The 21,376-nt window shown below is 69.9% G+C and overlaps 1 protein-coding gene across 1 annotated transcript in view; it reads right to left on the bottom strand.

Moving 5' to 3' along the window:
• Window positions 1–206: 206 nt before the first annotated feature.
• Window positions 207–21,376, bottom strand: part of PLEC (plectin) — a 78,708-nt gene continuing 57,538 nt past the window's right edge. Inside the window, exons 36-73 of the mRNA XM_054818517.1 lie at window positions 19,069–19,664; window positions 18,267–18,437; window positions 17,925–18,091; window positions 16,892–17,051; window positions 16,596–16,680; window positions 15,876–16,117; window positions 15,501–15,620; window positions 15,215–15,322; window positions 14,876–15,094; window positions 14,388–14,591; window positions 14,074–14,305; window positions 13,686–13,912; window positions 13,456–13,578; window positions 13,007–13,108; window positions 12,304–12,405; window positions 11,648–11,803; window positions 11,083–11,238; window positions 10,077–10,274; window positions 9,866–9,994; window positions 9,417–9,587; window positions 9,156–9,311; window positions 8,640–8,846; window positions 8,279–8,398; window positions 7,753–7,922; window positions 7,279–7,438; window positions 6,769–6,966; window positions 6,000–6,125; window positions 5,487–5,630; window positions 4,174–4,362; window positions 3,679–3,793; window positions 3,423–3,589; window positions 2,866–3,028; window positions 2,560–2,714; window positions 2,402–2,476; window positions 1,875–1,992; window positions 1,457–1,644; window positions 1,257–1,377; window positions 207–1,076 (exon numbers count right to left, since the gene is read on the bottom strand). Coding sequence (XP_054674492.1) covers window positions 1,030–1,076; window positions 1,257–1,377; window positions 1,457–1,644; window positions 1,875–1,992; window positions 2,402–2,476; window positions 2,560–2,714; window positions 2,866–3,028; window positions 3,423–3,589; window positions 3,679–3,793; window positions 4,174–4,362; window positions 5,487–5,630; window positions 6,000–6,125; window positions 6,769–6,966; window positions 7,279–7,438; window positions 7,753–7,922; window positions 8,279–8,398; window positions 8,640–8,846; window positions 9,156–9,311; window positions 9,417–9,587; window positions 9,866–9,994; window positions 10,077–10,274; window positions 11,083–11,238; window positions 11,648–11,803; window positions 12,304–12,405; window positions 13,007–13,108; window positions 13,456–13,578; window positions 13,686–13,912; window positions 14,074–14,305; window positions 14,388–14,591; window positions 14,876–15,094; window positions 15,215–15,322; window positions 15,501–15,620; window positions 15,876–16,117; window positions 16,596–16,680; window positions 16,892–17,051; window positions 17,925–18,091; window positions 18,267–18,437; window positions 19,069–19,664 — 6,287 coding nt within the window. The 3' untranslated portion in view covers window positions 207–1,029. The remainder of the gene's footprint in view (window positions 1,077–1,256; window positions 1,378–1,456; window positions 1,645–1,874; window positions 1,993–2,401; window positions 2,477–2,559; window positions 2,715–2,865; window positions 3,029–3,422; window positions 3,590–3,678; window positions 3,794–4,173; window positions 4,363–5,486; window positions 5,631–5,999; window positions 6,126–6,768; window positions 6,967–7,278; window positions 7,439–7,752; window positions 7,923–8,278; window positions 8,399–8,639; window positions 8,847–9,155; window positions 9,312–9,416; window positions 9,588–9,865; window positions 9,995–10,076; window positions 10,275–11,082; window positions 11,239–11,647; window positions 11,804–12,303; window positions 12,406–13,006; window positions 13,109–13,455; window positions 13,579–13,685; window positions 13,913–14,073; window positions 14,306–14,387; window positions 14,592–14,875; window positions 15,095–15,214; window positions 15,323–15,500; window positions 15,621–15,875; window positions 16,118–16,595; window positions 16,681–16,891; window positions 17,052–17,924; window positions 18,092–18,266; window positions 18,438–19,068; window positions 19,665–21,376) is intronic.

Below are 21,376 nucleotides of genomic sequence, written 5' to 3' on the forward strand. Positions count from 1 at the left end.
GCGCCGGGCGTCTCTGTCGGTGGCACCCAGCTGGAGGCACACCCAGCCGTGCCCAGCCACCATGCCGGGCCATGTGTGCGCCGGCTTCAGCGATGCCACATGTCGTTTTCCCCCCGCCCCGTGCACCGTCCGGCCCGGCAGCCCCTCGCCCCAGCAGCGGCTGAGTGGACAGACTGACAGAGTGCAGCAAGCCCTGGCTGCTCATAGAAAAAGAAACCTACGTTTATTGTGGCTGGCAGGGCCGTGCCCAGCCAGGGTTACATTCAGCTCTACTGCTGTCCGGTTAGCGGGGTGACGTGAGCATGCGTCAGCAGGGCAGGGGTCCCGCCGCCCGCGGGTGCTGCAGGCGAGACGGGGGTGCGGGACCTCCCGCCCGAGGCAGCCCCAGCCCTGCCGGGGCGGGGGGCAGCTGTAGCCAGGGCCCCGTGCACACACACCGAAGGCCCAAAGGGTGAGGGTTAGCACCAGAAACGGGGCTCTGCATCCGGCAAGGGGCCCCGGTGCCCAGGTGCCGAGCCCGGCCACCTCCCATCTCCCACCGGGGCGCGGGCAGCAGGATGGGGGCATCCCCTGCCAGCAATGCCTAATGCCCGGGGGCATTGGCAGCCACCCCGACGGGCGCGGGAGCCTGGGGGAGAAGGGTAGGGCCCAGCGCAGGGGCGTCTGGGCTGCCACAGCCCCAGCTGACCCTACAGCACTTGGAGCTGGGCATCGGGGCTTGGCCCCCCACGTGGTGGAGCGGTGGGGCAGGGGGCTGTGCCAGCCAGAGCCCGGGGGCAGTTTGGTGTGTGTCAGGGGATGCTTGCATATATGCCAGGGCCAGGCCCAGCGGGATCAGTGACGGACAGACAGCTCAGCCCTTGCAGGTGGGCTCCCGCTCGGGGGGCCACAGTGCCGGGCCGGACACCCACGGGGCGCACAGCCGCAGCTTCGCCATCCTCCAGCCTCGGGACGGGCGGCCGCCGGGGAGGAGAGTCCTGAGTGGGGCCGGCCGAGGGTGCTGGGCGCAGGGCGGGCAGCTGGGGGGGCTCAGCGGCAGGGGCTGCAGCGCTCTGGGGGGGACCCTTCGGGAGGCTCTGCAAGGGCATGGAGGGGCTGGAGCAGCGTGCCCTCCTGCACCCCCGCACCGGTGCTCCCAGGGCCGGGGGACAGCCCCGCTGCCCTGCCCCACACCGCCCCACCAGCTCCGGCACCGCTGTGCTTCCCCACCCCCGCCGGGAGGGGCAGGGGACCCCCGGCAGCAGCACAGCCCTCACCTGGGGGTGCCACGGCCAGGCTCTCCTCAGCCGCGGAGAACTGCAGCTCAGCTCCATCGGGCAGCAGGGAGCCGCGGGAGCGGGGGCACCGGTCTCCGGAGCGTGTCCTCCGCAGCACCGACTGGGGAGGGAGAGGGTCAGCACCTGCCATGGTCAGGCTGGGGGGCTCAGGACTTCCGTGGAGGGTCCCCAGCCCTTACCTTCCTGGCCAGGGGGCTGCTGGGGGCCGAGGCGCTGCTGTAGAGGCTGAGGCTGGAGTTGGAGCGGCTGGGGGACAGCACTTTGGAAGAGGGGGCTGACTGGTTCCCCGCACACTTGGCCGCGGCGGCCCCGAAGGCATCTGGGGACAGGTACTTCTCGTTGATCTTCAGGTTGGTCCTTCCCTTCACTGGGGACGACAGAGGCGGTCAGCGGGGCTGGCACTGGGGGAGGCCGGTGGGCTGCAACTCACATAGGCACCACTGACCCACACAGCCCCACAGGCACCGTGCCCGCGCACAGTGATGCCTGCCGTGCCAATGTCGGGGCTCTCCTGGCCTCGGCCAGCTGCAGATCCTCCTGGCCGCAGTTCCACGGGTGCCCCGTGCCTGGCATCCAGCATGGGACATCCATACCCACCTCTGCAGGGGTCGTTCTTCACCAGGAACTCGTCCAACGCGATCCAGCCCCCGCCGACCCGCACCATCAGGGTGCTGCGCAGGATCCGCACCATCCGCAGCTGCTGGGACTCCCCGAACTGCGGGGGAGAGGGATGTCAGGGCATTGCAGGGGCTGGGGGTGGTCGGCAGGGCTGGGAGCCAGGGAGGGGCACCAGGGCAGGTACCGGCGCCCAGAGCTGCCCGTCACCAGGCCGTCCGGTCCCTCACAGTCCCTCCATCCCCACCAGCACCATCCTCCCTGCCACGCCACAGCATCCAGTGTCTGGGGCCAGGGATCCCATGGGACACGGGGATGTGCCCTCTCCCTGCTGCTGCAAAGGGGCTGGGGCAGGGAGCCAAGGCCTTGCGGGGGGGCTGTGGAACCTCTGCTCAGTGCAGGCTGTGCATGGGTGTCGGAGCAAGCCCGGGACCCAGGACTGGGGAACGGGGGCCGCTGGGAGCCCGGCAGCAGAGCAGGAGGCAGCAGCGGCTTTGTTCGGCACTTACCCGGTACCTGTTGGCGCTGATCTGCTCCACCTGGAAGCGCTTGGCACAGTTGCACTGGGCCACTTGCCTGTTCACCTGGGGATGGCACGCTCGGCTCAAACCCACGGCAGGGCCCCCACCCTGCCTGGCCCCAGCCGCCGTGGCTCCCCCTGCCATACCTCGTCCTGGATCTGGTCAGCGTCGGCGGTCCGGCGCAGCGGGTCCCGGTTGGGGTGCAGCGCGCTGACAAACTCGTAGTAGTCGATGAAGCCATCGCCATTCATGTCAAAGATGCTTGCCACGGCGTTCATCTCCAGGACGTTGGTGGGAAACTCTAGGGAGGGAAGGGGACCCTCAGCTCACCATGCCCTGTGCCAAGGCCAGCCGGCACCGGCACCAAACCCCGGCCCCCCTCCTAGGGGGATCCCAGCTGGCAGACCCTGTCCCTCCCCATCTCTGCTCACACTGCCCCGGGGGGCACTCACTGGAGGAGAGGACACTCTCGATGAACTCCCGCTGGCTGATGCGCCCGTCCTGGTCCCTGTCGATGCCTCGGAAAACGTCCAGGACACGGGACTTCATTTGGCTGATCCACTGCATGTAACGCTTTCTCCAGACCCCGAAGTCAAAGTGAGCGAACTCCTCCAGCTCGGAGAGGCACAGACAGGAATTAACATGCCAGCAGGAAAGCCTCCCCGAGCCCCCCCATCACGTCAGCCTGGGTGCCCACGCTTTGCCTCAGGCTCAGCCGTGCTGCCGTGCAGTCAGCTTGCTCCCAGCCCTGAGGAGGGGTCTCTGCCCAGGACCCCTGGCTCGGGGTTGCAAGGGGAGCCACAGGCTCTTGGCTGTTGGGGTGCAGCTGCCCCTGCCCGCAGGGATGTGCGGTCATTGTGGGGACAGGTCTGGGAAAGGTCCCAGGAACTGCCTGCTCCATCCCACCGACCCCTGGGGACCATCCCCATCTGCATCTGACCCAGGGCCAGGGGCTCCCGCCGGCAGAAGGCGAGACGAGCGGCCCGCACCCACCCAGGGCTGCCCCTACCTCTCGCAGTCGCTGCAGGGCCGTCTCCAGCCGGTACTGCCGATCCAGGGCCAGAAGCCAGAGCTGCTGCCAGCGGTGCAGGAGCTGGGCCATGAGGGGCGTCTGGGGCTCCAGCCCCCCGAGCGGCAGCGCCGGTGCGCCCTGCGCCTTCCCCGTGCTGCGGCGCCCTGCAGCCAGCAGAGACAGGCAGTGAGGGCATGGCCAGGGGTCCCAGGGCATGGCACAGCATGGCTCAGGGGACAATGGGGGCCCTTACTTGTGGCCAGCCGGCGGGCAGCGGGCGGGCCCAGCTCCGTGGCCAGCTTCCGCTTGCAGCTCTTGGTGACCTTCTCCACGTCAGGCTGCTTGCGGTTCAGCTCCTCCATGAACACCTGCCGCAGAGCGCCGATGCTGAGCGCCTGCCCGCCGCACCAGCACATCCCCCAGGTGAGCCCTGCCACCCTGCTGGCACAGCTGGGGCCAGGGGATGAAGCCAGGAGCACTATCACCCACAGACTGGCCCTGCTGCCCCCTCCCCAGGACCCTCCTGCACCAGCAGTCCTTGCTGCAGACTCAATGGGCTCGGCTGTGGCCGCTGGCATGTGCAAAAGGTGCTGCTGCATCACTGCCGCACGCACGAGCTGCACCCACGGCCTCAGCCTCGTGCACTCAGTCCTCGGTCAGGTTAAGTGTGCGCCTGGGGCCAGGCAGGGTCGGGGGGACCCCGGCCTGACCCCCAGCAAGGCGGGGAGCTGGGTGCAGGGTCCCTTACCGTGTGTTGGGCATTGAGCTCCTCCAGCTGCTCAGCCTCCTCTGGCAGCGGCTCCTGGTCCCGCAGGCTCAGTGCTTCCTCGGCGGCCGTGATCCAGTCGATGAGCTGGGCCATCTCCTCCCGCTCGGCCGCGAGGCTGGCCGTCTGCGCCTGCAGCCGCTCGCCCTGCTGCTGCGCCCAGCTCAGCACCTGCGGGCACGGCCATGGAGCTGGGCCACGGGCGCTGGCGGGGGGTATGGGGCCGGCTGCCCCACTGCAGACCCCAGTGTCTGCAGCCCCGACCACAGGGCCAGTGCTTGGGGGGAACGAGTCTCTGCACGGGGAGCCACGGCCCAGCCCTGCCATGGGGCAGGCACACGGGTCCCTGGCTGGCAGCTGTAATTACTGTGGGGCAGGAACATGGGGCAGGGACGTGGGAGCTCCATGGCCCACCCGTGACCACGGGGCATGACCCAATTCTGCAGGGCAGCTGGGGCAGGGCTGACAGCGCTGCCCCTCATGTGCTGAGGGGTCTTTGCAGCTCCTGGGTGCTGCTGCTGGTGCTTTGAGCACTGGTCCTCAGTCCGTTCCTGCGGGCAGCAGCCAAACGTGCCGGTACCCAGGTCTGCACTGCTGCGGACACTCTGGCTGCCCTCGCAGCGGGGCTGTGCTGCACCTGAGTGGGGCCAGGCTGGGGAGCCCTGAGGGCGGCAGGACCCCGGAGCAGATCCAGATCAGATAACCAAGATCTCTGCTCGGTAAGGGCTTTGTGCAGACGAGGCGAGGGATCGGCCGAACCTGTCAGACCCGTTCAGGGAGAGCGGGGACTGCTCTCTCCTGCAAACCAACAATGCCAGGGAGCCTCCGAACTGCTGCGGGAGCGGGGTCCGGCATGGGGATCCCCAGGATGCTGCTCTCCAATGACTCCCTGCCTGGGCTGCATGGCATCTGCCATCGCACAGGAATGAGCCACCACCATCCAGGTGGGACCGCAGAGGCCCCCGGTGACACCCCACGTGGCCCCAGGATGGGGGAGCAGGGGTGGGAGCAAGGGGATGGCCAGGGCTGGCTGGGGCGGTGTGTCCTGGCCACTCACAGAGGGCCGGGTCTGTGCAGGAGGAGCCGAGCAAGGACTGGCTGGTCACTAAGACCAAGACCATCTGTGTCAGCCGGGGATGGAGCCGAGCATCCCCAGCTCCCCGCAACGTGCCGGTCAAGAGGGCTGCGCCAAAGAGGCACCGGCGTGGGAAAGGCATGGGGCTGTGCTCATCCTGGGTGCGGGTGCAGATCTGCTCCGTGCCCCGGGAGGGAAGGACAAGGGGTGCCCAGCTCACCTCCTGGAAGCGGCTCTTGACCACCGTGACCCAGGACTTGATGGTGATGACGGAGTCCGGGTGGCAGGTGGAGAGGATCTCCTCCCCCAGCGAGGTGATGCACTCCAGCTCCAGCTGCTGGCACTGCAGGGACTTCATCAGCTCCTGGGGAGCACACGGACTGTGGTACTGCCGGGTCTCAGCCCCCTGCACCCCACTGCACCCCCCAGCGCCGCAGGGACCAGCCTCCACCCGGCCGGGTGTGCAGGTGGGGGAAGGATGCTGGGTGGAGCGAGCACAGCCGCTGAGCATGGCCATCTTTGCACGGGGTGCTTGGGACCCCAAATCTCCACGCCTCAGGGGGCTTGGGGCCCCAAACTCCATGTCTTGGTGTGACGGGGCCCGATGTCTCGGTGTGGTGCACCCCACCCCCTGGCAGGGGCCAGCTGGGGCTGGCTGATCCCAGCAATGGGGTGTGCTGGGGCAAGAATGGAGCCACCCTGGAGGTGGGGGCTGGCGGGGGCTGGCACCCACCTGCAGCTGGTTCTGGCACTCCTGCACGGCCAGCTCCTCCTCAGGGAAGACGCCATACTTGAGGGTTTTCTCAGACTCGGAGAGGCGCCCCAGGAAGGAATGCACCAGGGTGTGAAACTCCTCTGCCTGCCCGACAGATGGGGACCTGCTCAGCACCCACCTTGCGGTCGCAGCCCCAGGTCCCAGCCCCCCCCCCAGCCAAACCCCGAGCCCTGCAGGTGCCGCTCCTGCCCGGGGTCACACAAGCACCCAGCGCAGGCGACTCGCTGTGCAGCTCCAGATGCCCAAGGGACAACTGCTGCCAGCCCAGCTCAAACCCCGGGGCAGGACCGAGAGGATGCCCTTCACCCAGCTTGGTGTCTGGGACACAGTTTCCCCTGACCCTCATCACAACCTCCCCATCGAAGGGGGTGGGGCACCCTGCAACATGCAGCCGTCCTGCCCTGGGCACCCTGCACACAGGCACACCTACGACAGGCGCCCGCAGCACCCAGCCTGGCACCCAGCCATGGCACCTTGCGACACAGCCCCACAGAGCCCCACAGCCTCACGCAGCACCCTGCAGTGCGCGGCCACCCACCGCCCAGGCACCCCACGCAGCACCCCACAGCGCTGCCACACACAACCCTGGGCGTTCTGCATGCCTGTGACCACCTGCAGAGCCTTCCCACGAGGATGCACCGGCTGCAGACCCCAACCTTCCCGCCTGGGGAGGCCCTGGGCTGGCTGCTGCCCTCCAGCCACCCCCCCCGGCTCACCCGGCTCTCACCTGCCGGAGCGCAGCCTCCAGCCGGGCCTGCTTGGAGATGGAGAGCTTGCAGACCAGGTCCCAGCGGGTGCTCAGCTCCTCCATCTGCTTCTGCAGCCACTGGGAGTCGACGCTGCTGCTGCCGCGGGTCAGGTCCCGCACTGAGCGCTTCAGCATCTTGATGCAGCTGGCTCGCTTGCCCAGCTCCTTCTGGAAGACCTGGACAGGAGAGGGCAGGAGGGGGTGGGAGACGTCAGGGGGTCCCAGCACCCTGCCTGCCCCCCCGTGACTGTGCAGGGCTCCCATGCACCCCAGGCCCCCGTGCAGCAGTGGGGTACAGGAGGCACCCCAGCACTGCCCCAAGGATTGGGAGCACAGGCTCCAGTAAAGGGGGGGCTGCTCTGGCAGGCAAAGCCCCATCCTGCGTCTGGCTGCTGTCCTGCCCAGGGACGGAGCGTGGGCAGGGCTGGTGCAGGGGCCGGGGCTCCCGGCGCAGGGCAGGGACCTCCCAGTGTGGCTGGGGACACCCACCTTGTGCTTGTCCATCAGGTCGCTGACCAGGTCTCGGTCCCCTCCGACAGGCACGTCCTCGCTGAGCTGCGGCTCAGCCCGGTACAGCCAGTCCATGAGGGCCTGCAGCGCGTCTGTGAACTTGCCCGAGAAGAGCAGGTTCTCCTCCAGCTTGTGCTGCCTGCAAGGAAGGGCGCAGGCAATGCCAGCAGTGCCCAGGTGCCGGGACACAGCCCCGAGGTGCAGGGAACGGCCGCCCCACGGGGAGCCCGGCAGTGCAGCTCTGCGAGCCTGGGCTCACTTATGGCCAGGGACGGATCCTGGCTGCACACCCAGGGGCCAGGGCTCAGTGAGGCTGGGGCAGGACTCCCAAAGCAGGGAGTGGGATGCCCAGGAAGGGAGAGCAGAGGACAGGCAGCCCATCCCACCCTATCCCATCCCATGCCGTCCCGTGCCATGCCGTCCCGTGCCATGCCATCCCATGCCATGCCTCACCTCTCCACAGCCCGGCTGCACAGCGTGTCCCAGCGCTCCTTCAGCTCCCCCAGCAGCTCCTCCAGCGGCTGCAGGTCCTCGGGGAGCCGGGCTCTCTCCCGCAGCGCCCGCCCGCTCCGCAGCGTGGCCTCATACACTGGCCGCTTCAAGCGCAGAACCTTCTGGAAAGCCTGCGGGCAGAGGGGGTGAGCCCACCCGGACCCTGGGACATGGGTGCTGGCCCCAGGGCAGGTGGGCTGCAGGGAGACTCCTGCCTCCCCAACTGCCACGGGGCAGCTTGGGGTGCCGATGCCCCTCAGCCAGGGGCTCCCCCCACCCCAGGTCTCCCTGCTCTGCAGAGATGGCCCCGGAAAGGCGTCTGACCACCACGGCACCGGGTGCATCAGGGCACTGCTGTCCCACTGGGAGCTGGGGAGCCCCCTCCCCTGCCGCCTACAGCCCCTCAGCGCTGCTCCCCACAGCCAGCCAGCTGCCCCCGCCGGGACTCCCCTCTCCATGGGGCCAGGGAGCAGGGCAGCCCCCGCACCTTGTGCTCAGCCAGCTGGCACTTGATCTCCTCCTGGCTCGTGGCAGTGTCCTGCGGCACCTCCAAGCTCTGCTCCACCTCATCCATCCAGTCCAGGAGCAGCCGCCGGGACTCGCTGAACTGAAACAGAGTGGAGGGGTGCGGGGGGGGCTCTTGTGTACAAAGCAGGGGCCAGGGCAACCCGGATGATGACCCACAGCAGCCACACGAGAGAGCTGCATGGCCCATGCACCGCCACGGCACAGACTACAGGCTGGCATGGCGTGGTCCCCGTGCCACAGCCACGTGGTCTCCGTGCCAGAGCCACTCGGCCCAGTGGAGCCCCACAGGGCCTGTGTCCCCTGGCCCAGCAGCCGAGTACCTGCTTGGTGCGCTTGCGGGCCTCCTCCAGCGCCGCCCCTCGCTCCGACATCCGCTGCAGCACCTTGCCCAGCCGCTCCCTGGCCGTCAGCACCAGGTTCTGGATGACGGCGCCATCCTGCTTCCTGCTGAAGTCCTTTAAGCGAGATGCGACGGCCTCCAGGCCGCTGAGCTTTTCCCCGTGGGCATTCGCCTCCTTCACCAGGGCCTGCAGGAGAGTGGAGGCAGCTGGGGGCACGTGGACGGCCCCGGGGCAGGAGCAGAGCCTCCAAGCACAGCCCGCAATGGCACAGGGTGCAGAGCCAACTCGCTCCACTGCTGCAGGGAGAGATGTCCCGCTGGCAGCCCAGGGGAGATTTCCCCTGCCGGTGCCGCTGGCGGTGCCGCTGCTGCATGGGACCCTTCCGGCAGACCCCAGCCCCATGGAGGCAGTCCCGGCATCGGGGTGCGCTGCCAGCTGGTGCAGGGACAGACGGGCTGCAGGCGGGATGGCACCGCCGGCTCAGCCTGCACTTGCCTTGTGCTCCTGGATCTGCGTGGAGACGGTGTCCAGGACGAAGCTGGGCGGCGCGGGGGAGCCGAGGAGCTCCTCCGCGTGAGCCACCCAGCGCAGCAGCTCCTGCACGGTGCCATGAAACTCGGTGGTGACCGTCAGCCCCTCGGCCAGGCGCTCCTGCAGGGAGCGGGGAGGCGCTGACGGGGATGGGCACCCGCAGCCCCAGGAGCCGGGGCAGGGTCGGCACCCTCACACAGGCAGCGCACACCCCGCCCTGCGCACCTTCCTCTCCTGGGCCTCAGCGTGGACGCTCTCCCACTTCTGCTCCAGGATGCGGAGGCTGTGCTCAGTGCTGCAGGGCCGGCCGGCGCGGCAGGAGGCCAGAAGCCGCTGCAGCCGCTCCCGCACACCGCTGTATGCCTCCTGCTTGGACTCCATCTCCTTGCAGAGCTCCTGCCGAGACCACCCTGGGGTCACCGCCCCACAGGGGGATGGGGACGGGGACAGGGACGGGATGGGGATGGGGAGGGTCCCGCTCTGTCCCGGGGGAGCTGGAGGGGGCAGGGGAGGGGTACAGGAGGGCTCTGCCTGGTCGGGGACAGGAGAAGGCAGAGAAGGGTCCTGGCACCTCGGCGCAGAGAGGGGCAGATTTGGGGCAAACATACACCCCCCCAAGGGATGCTCAGGGGCAGCCCTGCAGTGGGGGGGGCTGGCACAGCCCCGGTGCTCACCAGGTGAGCAGTGAGCTTCTCTTTGGTGGTGTCCGGGTGGCCCCATGCCGGCTTGGAGAAGAAGAGCTGCAGCTCCACCTGCTCCAGCCACTGCAGCAGCTCCGTGATCTCCAGTGTGATGTCCTGCACCTGGGGCAGCGGGGGGGCTCAGTGCCACCCCTGCCAGCGGGCAGCGCCGCGGCGGGCAGCCCCAGCACATGGAGCCCCGTACCTGGCTGAGGTTGTTCTCCAGCTCCAGCTGACGGCTCTCGGTCTCGCTCTGCACCAGGTCCCAGCGCTGGTTGAGCTGCTGCAGGCTGCGCTGGAGCCCCTCCACGCTGTCCCCCAGGCTGGAGAGCAGCAAGCCCTGCCCGGCCTCATTGACGGACTGCACCGTGCGGGCATGGGACATCACGTCGTTCCTCAGCACCTGGGGATGGGGCACCGTGGTCACAGCCAGCACCCCAGCGGGGGGCACCCCACCTCTCCGGCTGGCTACGCCGTGCAACGCCTCTCGCCCTGGGTGCCTGGGCCACCTCTGCTGCCCCTGCCGATGCCAATGCCACGGTGCCAGCAGCCCCACAAAGCTGGGGTCCGGCGAGTGCAGTGCTGGGGGAGGACAGCAGCCAGGTTGCCCCGGAGCCGGCACCTTGGCTCTTGTCCTCAGCGTGGCACGGGGCAGGGGCGAGGCACCAGATTTGCCACTTTGAGGCACCAGATTTGCCGGGGAGGGGCTGCCAGGATGGGGCACAAAGGAGGTCGGGGCCATCCCCCATGCATGGCCCCCCCAGCCGCAGGGCCGGCCCGCACCTTGCAGCACCTCGCCTAGTCAGACGCGACGCGAGCGTGCCTGGGCAAGGGGAAGCAGCGCTGGGCCGGCTGCGGCCTCAGCTGCTCCTGACAGGTGTGGAGACAGCTCATTCCTTCCATGTTGTCACCGTGGGAGGGGACGCATTCTCACACCGCCCACCCCAAGCCGCAGCCTGCCCGACCCGGCCGCTGTTGCCCCGGGACTCAATGGCAGCGCCGGGAAGAGGGGAACGAACCACATGGGAGGGGGCCAGGCAGCACCCCGACCGTGCCTGGGATCTTCTGTGCAATGGGACGCAGCAGCACCGCGCCATGTCCCCCCTCCCGGGAGACGCCCGGCTGTGGGAGCAGGCAGCCAATGGCCAGGGCAGCAGTCAGGCAGCCCAGGACACGGCGTGCAGGCAGCCCCATCCTGCTGCCACCCTCACCTTGTGCTTGGCCAGCTCGATCTCGCAGCTCTGCAGGTCGAGGCGCAGCAGCGTCGGGCCCTGCAGCTGCTCGGCGGTGCGGGACAGCCACTGCAGCAGCTCCTCCAGCTGGTGCTGGAACTGCCCCAGGCCCAGCAGAGCCGCCTCCAGCTGGTGCTGCCCCGGCGAGGGAGGAATCGGGCACCCGTTTGGTGGGAGCAATGGCAGCCCTGACCACGCGCCCAGCGCCCGCGTGGCCCCACGCACCCACGGTGCCACAGGCACCGCAGGGCGCCGTGCACCCAGCGCCTGCACGGCCCCACACACCCACCCACCCACCACCACGCATCCAGCACCCACCTGGCACCCCATGCACCCACACAGCCCCCACACACCCACACAGCACCCCCACGGCACCCCATGCACCCACCCTGCCGTGGCTCTTGCCTTGTGCCGGTGGCAGATCCGGTCAACGGCCCGGGTGCCACCACCACCTCCCAGAGCCCCCGTGCCCAGGACAGCAGCGCCCACCCAGCCCTGCCCTGCGCCCGGGACTGCCCCCGCACTGGCCAGGCCCCCTCCCTACCTGGCGGCTGACGATCTCCTCCTCCAGGTGGTCCCAGCGCTGGCGGAAGTCGCCGAGCGGGGCTGGGGGGTCCCCCTGCCCGGTGCCCCCCAGGCTGGCCTGGTGCCGCAGGCTCTCCACGTCCACCTTGCACTGGTAGAGCTCCCTCTTGAACTCCTGTGGGGCAGCGGTGAGCGGGAGACCCCCAGACATGGAGATGGGGGTCTGCCGTGCCACCAGGCATGGCACAGCGTAGTGTGACATGGCATGGCATGGCAGAACTGAGTCTGGTTTGGCATGGCACAGCATGGCACGGCATGGCAGAACTTGGTCTGGTTGGGCACAGAATGGCGTGGTATGGAATGGCATGGCAGAGCTGGGTCAGGTTTGGCACAGAATGGCATGGCACGGCACTGCACGGCACATCTTGGCAGGGGCACTTGGGCCCAGAGCTCCTCCTCGTGGAGAGCGGGGAGCCGTGCCTGCTCAGGGCACCTTGCAGGGGTAGGACTTGGCCACCCAGCGCCCACCACGAGCGGGTGCCGTGGGGCACCAGCACCATCCAATGTGCCGCACTTCCATCCCACTCTGCCCCGAGCACCCCACTTGCCTCCCCACCACCACTGCCCCCCCACCTGACCCCAGGGCTTGGGGCCCCATCCTGTGGCACGGCCCACCTTCAGCTCCGCCAGCTGCTGCTGCACCATGTCCAAGTCCCCACCAACGAGGAACTCCTCCGCGATGCGCAGCTCGGCCGTGTCCAGCCACTCGAACAGCCGCTGGGGACAGAGAGGGATCGTGGGGTCGGGGAGGGCAGTGGGGGGCCCAGGGCCCCCACCTTGTCCCCATCCGTGTCCCTGCATGCCAGACACGTCAGCCCTGCCAGGCCAGCGGTGTCCCTGGGGGCACGCTCGGCCCTGCACTCTGCAGCCCTGTGGCCAGGAGCGGGGCCAGGACCCGCCGTGTTTCCCCGGGAGAGCCGGAGCAGAGAGCAGGAGGGTGCTCCAGCCCCATCCCCACCGAGGGGAACCTTGACGTGGGCATGTCGCAGTGGGGCAGGACACGGGCACGGCCAGCCCCACTGCCCCACCCAGTCCTACAGCCCCACCAGCCCCACTTCCCCACCCAGCCCAGCCAGACCCCCCCCAAGGCAGCGTCACGGCCCTGTAGCCCAGCTACCCCATGCCCCTCAAGTCCTGCAGCCCCCCAGCCCTGCTGCCCAGCCGGCCTCACTGCCAGGTTCGGCCTTTAGCCATGCCCAGGGACCACCATGGTGTCCCCACGGCCCCCCCCACCCCTGAGCACGGATGGGAGGGTGACGCAGGTGGGGGACAGGCCTCTGTGCAGGGTGTCTGCCTGCGTGGGCCCCCAGCACCCCACCTGCATGGTCTCCTGATAGCTGATGCAGGCCTGGAGCTGCTCCTCAAGGCGGGCGTACCGCTCCGTCCACACCTTGTTCAGGCTGTGCCAGGAGGAGTAGAGCTGCGGCAGGGCGCGAGGGTCAGCGGCACCGCGCGGGGGTCAGTGGGCACCGGCACAGCGTGCGAGAGCCAGCCAGTGCCGCCGCGGGGTGCGAGAGATGGTGGGCACTGGTGCGGGGTGTGAGGCCTGGCAGGCACATGGTCCCTTGTGCAGGGACACAAGCCCGGTGCAGCCGCCCTCCATCCAGCCCAGCCCCAGACACCCAGGGGACACTGGCTCTGGGGAGCACGCCTGCCCCTTCTCAAGGGTCCAGCTGCGGCTCAGCCCTGGGGACATCATGCCCGCGAGCAGCATCCCCACGCCCCCAGGCCCCCGTCCCCGATGGGCCCGCACCCACTGGCACTCACATCATCCAGGCTCTTGGTGACGTCGGGCTTGTCAGGGTCCCCACAGGAGGACATCAGCTCCACGCCCAGGCTGCCCAGCGTGTCCAGCTCACCCTGCAGCGAGTCGATCTCCTCCCGCAGCGCCTGCAGGCCAGGAGGGAGCTCGGCACTGCCTATGCCGTGGGGCTGCCTCTACCATGGGGCTGCCCGTGCCACGGGGCTGCCCACCAGGCCCCCTCCCCACCCCATACCTGCATGGTGCGGAGCTGCGTGCGGATGGCCTCGGGCTCACCGCCGGCCTCCTCCAGCCCCAGCACCAGCTGCTGGGTGTCGCTCAGCGTCAGGGCCAGCTCAGAGAGGCCGTGCCAGAAGCGGTCAGCCAGGGCGAGCAGCTCCCGCAGCCAGCGCTCCTGCTCCTGGCAGCGGCCCCGCAGGCAGCCCCACTGGGACAGCAGCTGCGCCGTCCGCTCCTGGATCCCTGCAGGGTACGAGAGGGACAGGGCTCGGCCTGGGGCCCCTTGGGGCACTGCGAGGGACCCGGCACCCCAACTCGGCCCTGAACGGGGACACGGCCCCACCAGGACATCCCATGCACGGGGACCTGCCGGCAGGGCCCTGCCTGCCCCTCCGTGCCAGTACCTCTGGCGGCAGCGTCGGAGTTTGCCGCCTGCATGCTGGCCAGCAGCTCGCTGCCCTGCGCCTGGACGGTCTCCAGGGCCACCCCCAGCTTCTCCAGCTCGCCCAGGGCCAGGCTGTTCTCGCGGATCTGCTCCCGAAGGTGGGCTGCGTCGCCACGGACGGAGGGCTGGCTCTGCAGGCGGCTCTGCAGCCGCTCCAGGCACTCCAGCAGCAGGTCCATGCGCTCGGTCAGCTGGGGAAGGTGCGGGGGGACCAGCCCGGTCACTTGAGGGGAAGTCCCAGGGGACACCAGCGCTCCGGTGCCGGCCCCGTACCTGGCTGTAACGCGGCAGGGCGTCCTCCAGGAGGGCAGCCGCCTGGCGCACGCGTTCACGGATGCGGCAGTACTGCTCCTCTGCCTCCCGCCAGCGCTGCTGGAACAGGGCGCCCTGCTCCGGGCTCAGCTCCGCCAGCTGCGCTGAGACACGCTGCAGCTTCCCCATCAGGGGCCGGTGCTCGGCGATGGCCTCCCGCAGGCACTGAGGGCAGAGGAAAGGCCATGGGCATGTGCAGGGCCAGGATGGGGTGCATGGCAACATGCCACAGTGCACACCGGTGCTGCCGCCAGGCTGACCCCGCACCCACACCCGGGCTCTGCTCACGGCAGACAGCGCTTGTGTCGCTGGGTGCCCCAGCCCAGCGGTCCCCACAGCGGTGCCCCCTCTGTGCCGCCACAGACCGCGTGCCACACTGACTGACAAAACCTGCCCCTGCCTTTGCCTTCGCTTTCCCTGTGCCCCGGCTGGGGCCACCCTGCCCTCACCTGCAGCAGCGCCTGCTGCTCCCTGAAGGCCTCGTAGCTGATGGCGTTGGGGGAGAGCTGCACCCCGACAGCCTGTGTCTCCTCCAGCCAGGGCAACAGCTCCTCGTGGGCCTCGGAGAACTGGGCAAGCAGGGACTGGGCGTGCTCCAGCTGCACGGTGCAGGCTCCGCTGCGCAGGAAGAGCTGCTCCATGCGCTCCCGCAGCGCCTGCACCGAGGGCTGCGGAGACGGGCGGCTCGCGTTGGCACCGTGCTGCCGCAGGGCCGGGGGCACGGGGCATGGCCGTCCCCTGGTGCAAGCGGGCCCTGCTGCGGCAGCTCCCCACCCAGCGCCCCTCACCTGGAGGTGCTGCCGCAGGGGCTCGGGGCAGGCGCGGAGCAGCGGGTCCGAGATCCCCAGCAGACGCTCCACCAGTCCCCGGTGGTGCAGGATCTCAGCAGAGAGCAGCTGGAAGACAGAGGCGTGTGGGTGCCAGGTCCTGCAGAGACGTCGGCAGGCCCAGGCACGCGTGACTCGGGGGGTCAGTGCAGGAGCCCAGCAGAGCGGGGACACGGAGCCAGTGTCCCCAGGGACGTCTGGGCACCCCTTGGGGGGCACTGGGCCTGGAGCAGCGCCGCAGACCCACCTTCTGGTCAGAGAGCTGCGAGCGCAGGGCCTGGGCATCCAGCTGCACCCGGCCGATCTCCTCCAGCCGCTCGCCGAGCCCAGCCAAGCGGGCGAGCTGGGAGTCCAGGATCTGCTCGAACTGCAGCGGAGAGGAGAGCTGTGAGCATGCCGGCAGGGAGGGCAGGCACCGGGGCGGCCTCTCCCAGACACGGACCCCCGGTGCGTCTGCTGCCAGTTAGTGCGGGACCCTCTGCCATAACCTGGTGTATCCCACCCGGCCGCGTCCCTCCAGACCCGACTCCCCCCATCTCCCACTGCCGGCAGCAATGCCGTGGGGCTGGGGAGCGGTGAGGGGGGCAGAGGGTGACAGTCCCCAGAGCCCCACGTCCCGCACCTTTTCCCTGTCACTCGTGCTGACCGGGGGCTCCTGGCCGCCGTGCTGGCTGTCCCAGGAGGCCAGCTCCTTCTCCATGCGGCCTAGCCACAGCACCAGGTCCTCCTGGGCAGTGCCCAGGCGGGACGAGGCCTCCAGGGTCTGCCCCAGCCGGTGCATGGTGTCGGTGCTGCTCTGGCCCACAATGAGATACCGCATCCTCAGGGACTCCATCTTCTCCTGCGCCAGCTGGGCCTCCTCCCCTGCAGTGGCACCGTGGCCGGCATCAGCGCCGCTGCGGCCAGAGTTCCCGGGGCCGGGGACCTGCCGCACCGACCCCTTCCCCTCCTCGTGGTGGTCGCTCCGTCCCGATCTTCCCCTGCGCCTGCCCCTCCCCTGTTTCTCCCGGACCCAGCTCTGGCCCCTCGCCCCCACAAGAGGCAAAATTCAATTCCCTGGCAAGCCCCCGCTGCCGGTGCGCCCTGTCCCACCGTGCCCCTGACCCCCACGGGCCAGGCTCTCTCCTGGCCCCTCTCCATCCGACGGGATGCTGCATGCCCCATCACACGAAGCCATGGTCCCACAGCTGCCAGCAGCCCCCGGTGTGGAGCAGGGCACCCCGAGGACACCCAGTGCCCAGGGTCCCCTCGGTGCTGGCACAGCCCAGGGCGGCGCTGTGTGCTCATTCCCTCCCGTGTCCCGTGGTCCCAACCCTGCCGCTTCCAGCCAAACCCCACTCGCCTGTCACCATCTCCAGGACCCGCTGCCCGCTCTCCAGGGCACCATCCAGATCTCCCAGCCGGCCGCGAATCTCCTCACAGAGTGCCTGGGCAAGAGGCTCCCGTGGCAGTGACTGCCGTGGATGCTGCTCCCCCCCCCCGTCCCCGCTGTGCCCACGGGCGTCCCCCTGTCCCCATCGCCACCCCCAGGCCTTCCCACGGCCGTGCTTGTGGCTCACCCCACACCGCCATGCCCACCCGGCTGCCCTGTGCCACGGCGGGTGCCCGAGCCCACCCCACACCCAGCCCAGCCCCAACCTGGGTTTGCTGGTGGGCGTCCTGCACGTGGCTGACGCAGCCGTTGGCGCGCCAGAGCTGGGCCAGCTGCCGCTCCGTGGCGCCGAGCCACTCCTGGAAGGAGTCCACAGCTTCCTGGAAGCCCTGTGCCGCCGGCAGAATCCGCTCCAGGCGGCCATACCTGTGCCGGGAAGGCTGGGTGAGCAGGGGAGGGCGACAGGCCTGGGGGCCTCGCGGGTGCAAGACCAAGGTCCTGGCTGGAAAAGCCCCCTCTCCCCCTGCCACTGGGGCTGGGTGGCCAACTCCCACATCTGGGGTGCCCCTGCCCTTCGCTCCCCACCCCAAAACTTCCCACCCCAACACGAGGGGCGAGGCGAGGCCAGCATACCCCACCAGCATCCCGGGGACAGGGTGCAGGTGCCCCAGGCCGAGGGTCCCGTGTCGTCCCAGCGAGGGCTGGGGAAACGGGGACGTGCGACAAGGCAGCTCATGCTCCATGACCCATCGACCACCCAACCTCCGCAGGGCAGGACCCCCCTGCCCCACCATCACCCTGCCGACCAGGCTGGGCGCTGGCACAGCCACGCTGGGGCTCCCGGCCGCGCTGCTCAGCTCCAGGCCCAGCAGGACCCCAGTGAGCTCCCTTGCCACCGGTGGTGACGGGCCGGCTCTGCCCCCGGTGCTCCATGGCCTCATGCCAGAGCAGCCACAGAGCCACAGACCTGCTGACCCCGGGGCCAGGAAGAGGGGAGAGACATGGTGAGAGCCCACCCCAGAGTGGAGCCCTCGCCCGTGGCTCTGCACCACGCCTGCCTGAACCGCTCCGGACCAGCCCCTCACTTGCCGCCGGCGGTGGGGAGGGCACGGTGGTGCTGCGAGGCCATGATGATCCCCGGCTGGCAGAGCCCCAGGGAGCCCGCAGGGACCAACCCTGCACCGCACGCGGCTGCAGGCAGCGCAGTCTGCGGGGCACGGTGCAGCCCGGCATGAGCAGGTCTCTCCCTGACCCACCCACGGTGCAGACCCCGCCGACCACGGTCTCTCCCTGACCCACCTGGCTTCAGCCTCCTGCATCAGCTTGCCCCACTTCTCCCCAAGGCCGGAGACGCTGCTGCTGCCCTCGGGTGCCGCTGTGCCGGAGCCGTGTGCCAGGGGCACGGGTCTGTCCTGCAGGACGAGCTCCACCCGTGGCCTCCGCTCCTCCAGCAGCCGCTTCAGGAGCTGCAAGGCAGTGGGGTACAGTGCTGCGCCAGGCACACCCCCCCACACCACCTCGGCACAGCCCAGCGTCGCGGGCAGAGAGTCGGCAGCCCCGGGACGGCCGCTCTGCCCCCAGCCCCCTAATCCCTGGCTGGAAAGCAGCGTGGGTGGGACGCGCCAGCCGGGATCTGCTGACCTTCTGCTCCTCCAGCTGGGCCTTCGCCACCTTCACCTCTGCCGAGGGCGGCTTCTGGTTGCTCACCAGCTCCTCCATGTCCGCCACCCAGGCCAGCAGGCTCTCCAGTGTGTCCTGGGCTCGCTCCACACCCGCTGCCTCCTCCGGGACGGGGACAGCCCGCAGGGACACCTGGGGAGAGAGCTGGCTGAGCCACCCGGGCGGGCAGGGGGCAGCCGTGGGGCAGCCGTGGGGCTGGGGTGCACCCCGCCCCACCATGCCCTGCCCAGGCGGCAAAGGCGGGAATGGAGGGACCCGTCCCTGCCCAGGTCCTCCCCTGCTCGCCCCATCGCCAGGGCCATGCCGCGATGGGCTCTCCACAGACTGATGCTCGTCCTCGGGGCCGAAGGACCGGATGCTGCCTGCAGGGCTCCCCAAAGCAGGGGCTAGGCACCCCGGGCGCACCCCACACTTTGAGGACCCCCTCCAGACACACAGCCCCCACCGGCCGCAGCAGCGGGGAGGGGTCCAGCCCCATCCTCCAGCACCCAGCGGGGTGCCCAGCGCCACCCCAAAGTGCTGGGGCCGGGGGTCCCACTGGTCCTGCCCGCACTGGGGCACCGCAGGCCACGCACACTGGCTGGTGCGTGGGGCGCAGACCCCGGCGGTGCAGGAGGGCGGTGGGAGTGCATGGCCCCGTGCGAGCCCTGGCCAGGGGACACAAAGGTTGAGACTCGCTTGTGGAGACAACCGTGCCGGCAGAGCAGTCCCACCGGGGCCGGCACAGTGTCTTCCGCGGTAAGGGTCCCTGCCCAGCAGTCACCTCTGTGGCATCCATGCGTCCGGGGCGGCCGCCAGCCGCGAGCTCCCCCGCGCGCTCCGTCAGCACTGTGACCGTCCGGGTGACCAGGTGCTCCGCGCCCTTCTCACCAGCCGGGTACTCGGTCACCTCCACGATCTCCGTCACGATGGTCTCCGTCACCTCCGTCACTTCCGTCACCTCCCGGGTGGTGACGGGTTTCCAGGACCAGGCGCTCCGGGGGGCGCTGGCCCGAGGGGGCGTCCAGGCTGCGCCCCCCCCCTGCCCCTTGAGTGGGACGCAGGCCGTGCTCCCGTTCTGCACCGCCACCTCTGACTGGCTGCGCTTCAGCACGGGGCTGCCCGGATGGCTCCGGATGGCACCGGGCACTGGGCTCCAGCCATTCTCCACCAGCACCGGCGGCTTCTCCGGCAGCCCCAGCCAGGCCTCCGCAATGCTCCTGCCGGGCAGCTGCCCTGCGTCCAGCCCCAGGTCCTGGAGCTGCGGCTCCCGGAGGAGCTCCTCTGACCGCCGGCTCTTCTCGCCCAGGCAGCTGGGACGGCTCACCGAGTTCCCCATGGCACGGGCACGGGCGCCGGGCCCCTGCCTCAGATCCTGGCCTGAAACAAGCCAGGAGGACGCGCGTTATCGGAGCCACCGCGGGGCTGCATGGCATCTGGACCCCTGTCCTGCACCCAGGGCCACCCTCTCCTGCTCCCAGCTGCACCTCTGCCCTGGGTGGCTGCTGGTGCTGCCCAAGTTCCTGCGCGGGCTTTGGCGGGGGGGGGGCCGAGCAAAGGACCACTGAGAGCCGGGGCCCTGGGGACAGCGAGGGCGAGGCACTGGCCGTCACCTAGGGCCAAGTGGAGGGAGGGCACCCCGAGGGACTCATGGCGCTGGCAGCGTGCGGGGTGCGTGTCCCTGCGCGGCAGGCGCGCGTCTCGTTAACAGACATGTAAATGAAGGGTACCGGGAGGCAGTGCGGGGCACCCGGCAGACAGGCAGATGCTCCCAACCAGCATCGCTTTGTGCCATTAGATTAACTCGGAGGCCAGCGGAGCCGGGAGAAAAGAGCCATCTGTCTGCAGGGCCTGACAAAGGCGGCCCGGGGATCTGCTGGGGGGAGCGGGGCTGGGGGCCATCCGTCTGGGAGCACCCACCGACAGGCAGGCAGGCAGGCAGGCAGCCTCCCCACCCTGCCCGCCCTGCCGCAGCCATAAATCCCCCGCGCCACCCGGCAGGACCCTCCCATGCCAGCCCCCCCGCCAGAGCCCCGCCGCAGCCGCAGCGCTGCCTGCACCTGAACCCACCGCTGCCTGCGCCTGGGCCCACCGCCCAGACCCCACGCCCTGGCTCTCCCACCCAGTGCCGGGTGCACGCCCGTGTCCGCATGTGCATGCACACACGTATCCACACATGCACACACACACACACACACACACACCTGGCAGGCTTGCACGGGCACACACCCGTCTGCACCCGCCCACATCAGGTTAGTGCACTGACACCCACACACACAGGCTGGGGCTCTGCGTGCACGCCTGCCCTCTCACCCCAGGGACGACTCCGCTCACACCCCACAGGCTGGGCATCCCACCCCTGGCACGGGCCTGGGTGCTGCAGGCACCCACCAAAGGGTCACGCAGCGTGCACACACACACACACGGCCATGCACATGCTCCAAACGAGTGCACACACTGCAGCGGGATGGCACACACACAGACACCACCCTTCACACCCCCCACCCTGCTCTGCCGCACACTCACCGCCGCCGCGCGCCGAGCAACAGGCAGAGAGACCCCATGCCGCCGCACGCCTCAGCAACAGGGCGACACTCGACATGCAAACATGCCCACGTCAGCTGCACGCACACGCAACAGGAGCACGCGGGCCAGGCTGCTCCACGAGTACGTGCATCCACAGCAGCCGTGCACCCCGGGGTGCGCACTCCTGCATGGCCGGAGCACCTCCGAGCAGCACGCGCGCACCGAGCCCCACATGCACACCGTGGCACACCACCGCACACGCCACGGGCACGGTCCCCGAGCACAGGGTCGCGCAGGGGGGGCCCTGACATGCGGTGCAGCCCCACGCACGGCCCCAGCAGTGTTCCCGTCACCCCCGGCTCGACCTGCGTGGGCGGGCTCCCACGGGGCAGCACGGGTGGAGGGCCCCCCCCCAGGGACACCGGGCGGGCGAGGGGGCACTGGGGGCATCACCGGCCTCTCCCGCACCGGCAGCCAGCCCCGGCCGGGGGACGCGGCGCAGCCCTCGCGGCGGGCAGGCAGCGCAGGCAGCGCAGGCAGCGGCGGGGGTGTCCTGCCCGCAGCCC

Source organism: Grus americana, chromosome 2, assembly GCF_028858705.1.
Source record: "Grus americana isolate bGruAme1 chromosome 2, bGruAme1.mat, whole genome shotgun sequence".
In the NCBI taxonomy this organism is placed as follows: domain Eukaryota; kingdom Metazoa; phylum Chordata; class Aves; order Gruiformes; family Gruidae; genus Grus; species Grus americana.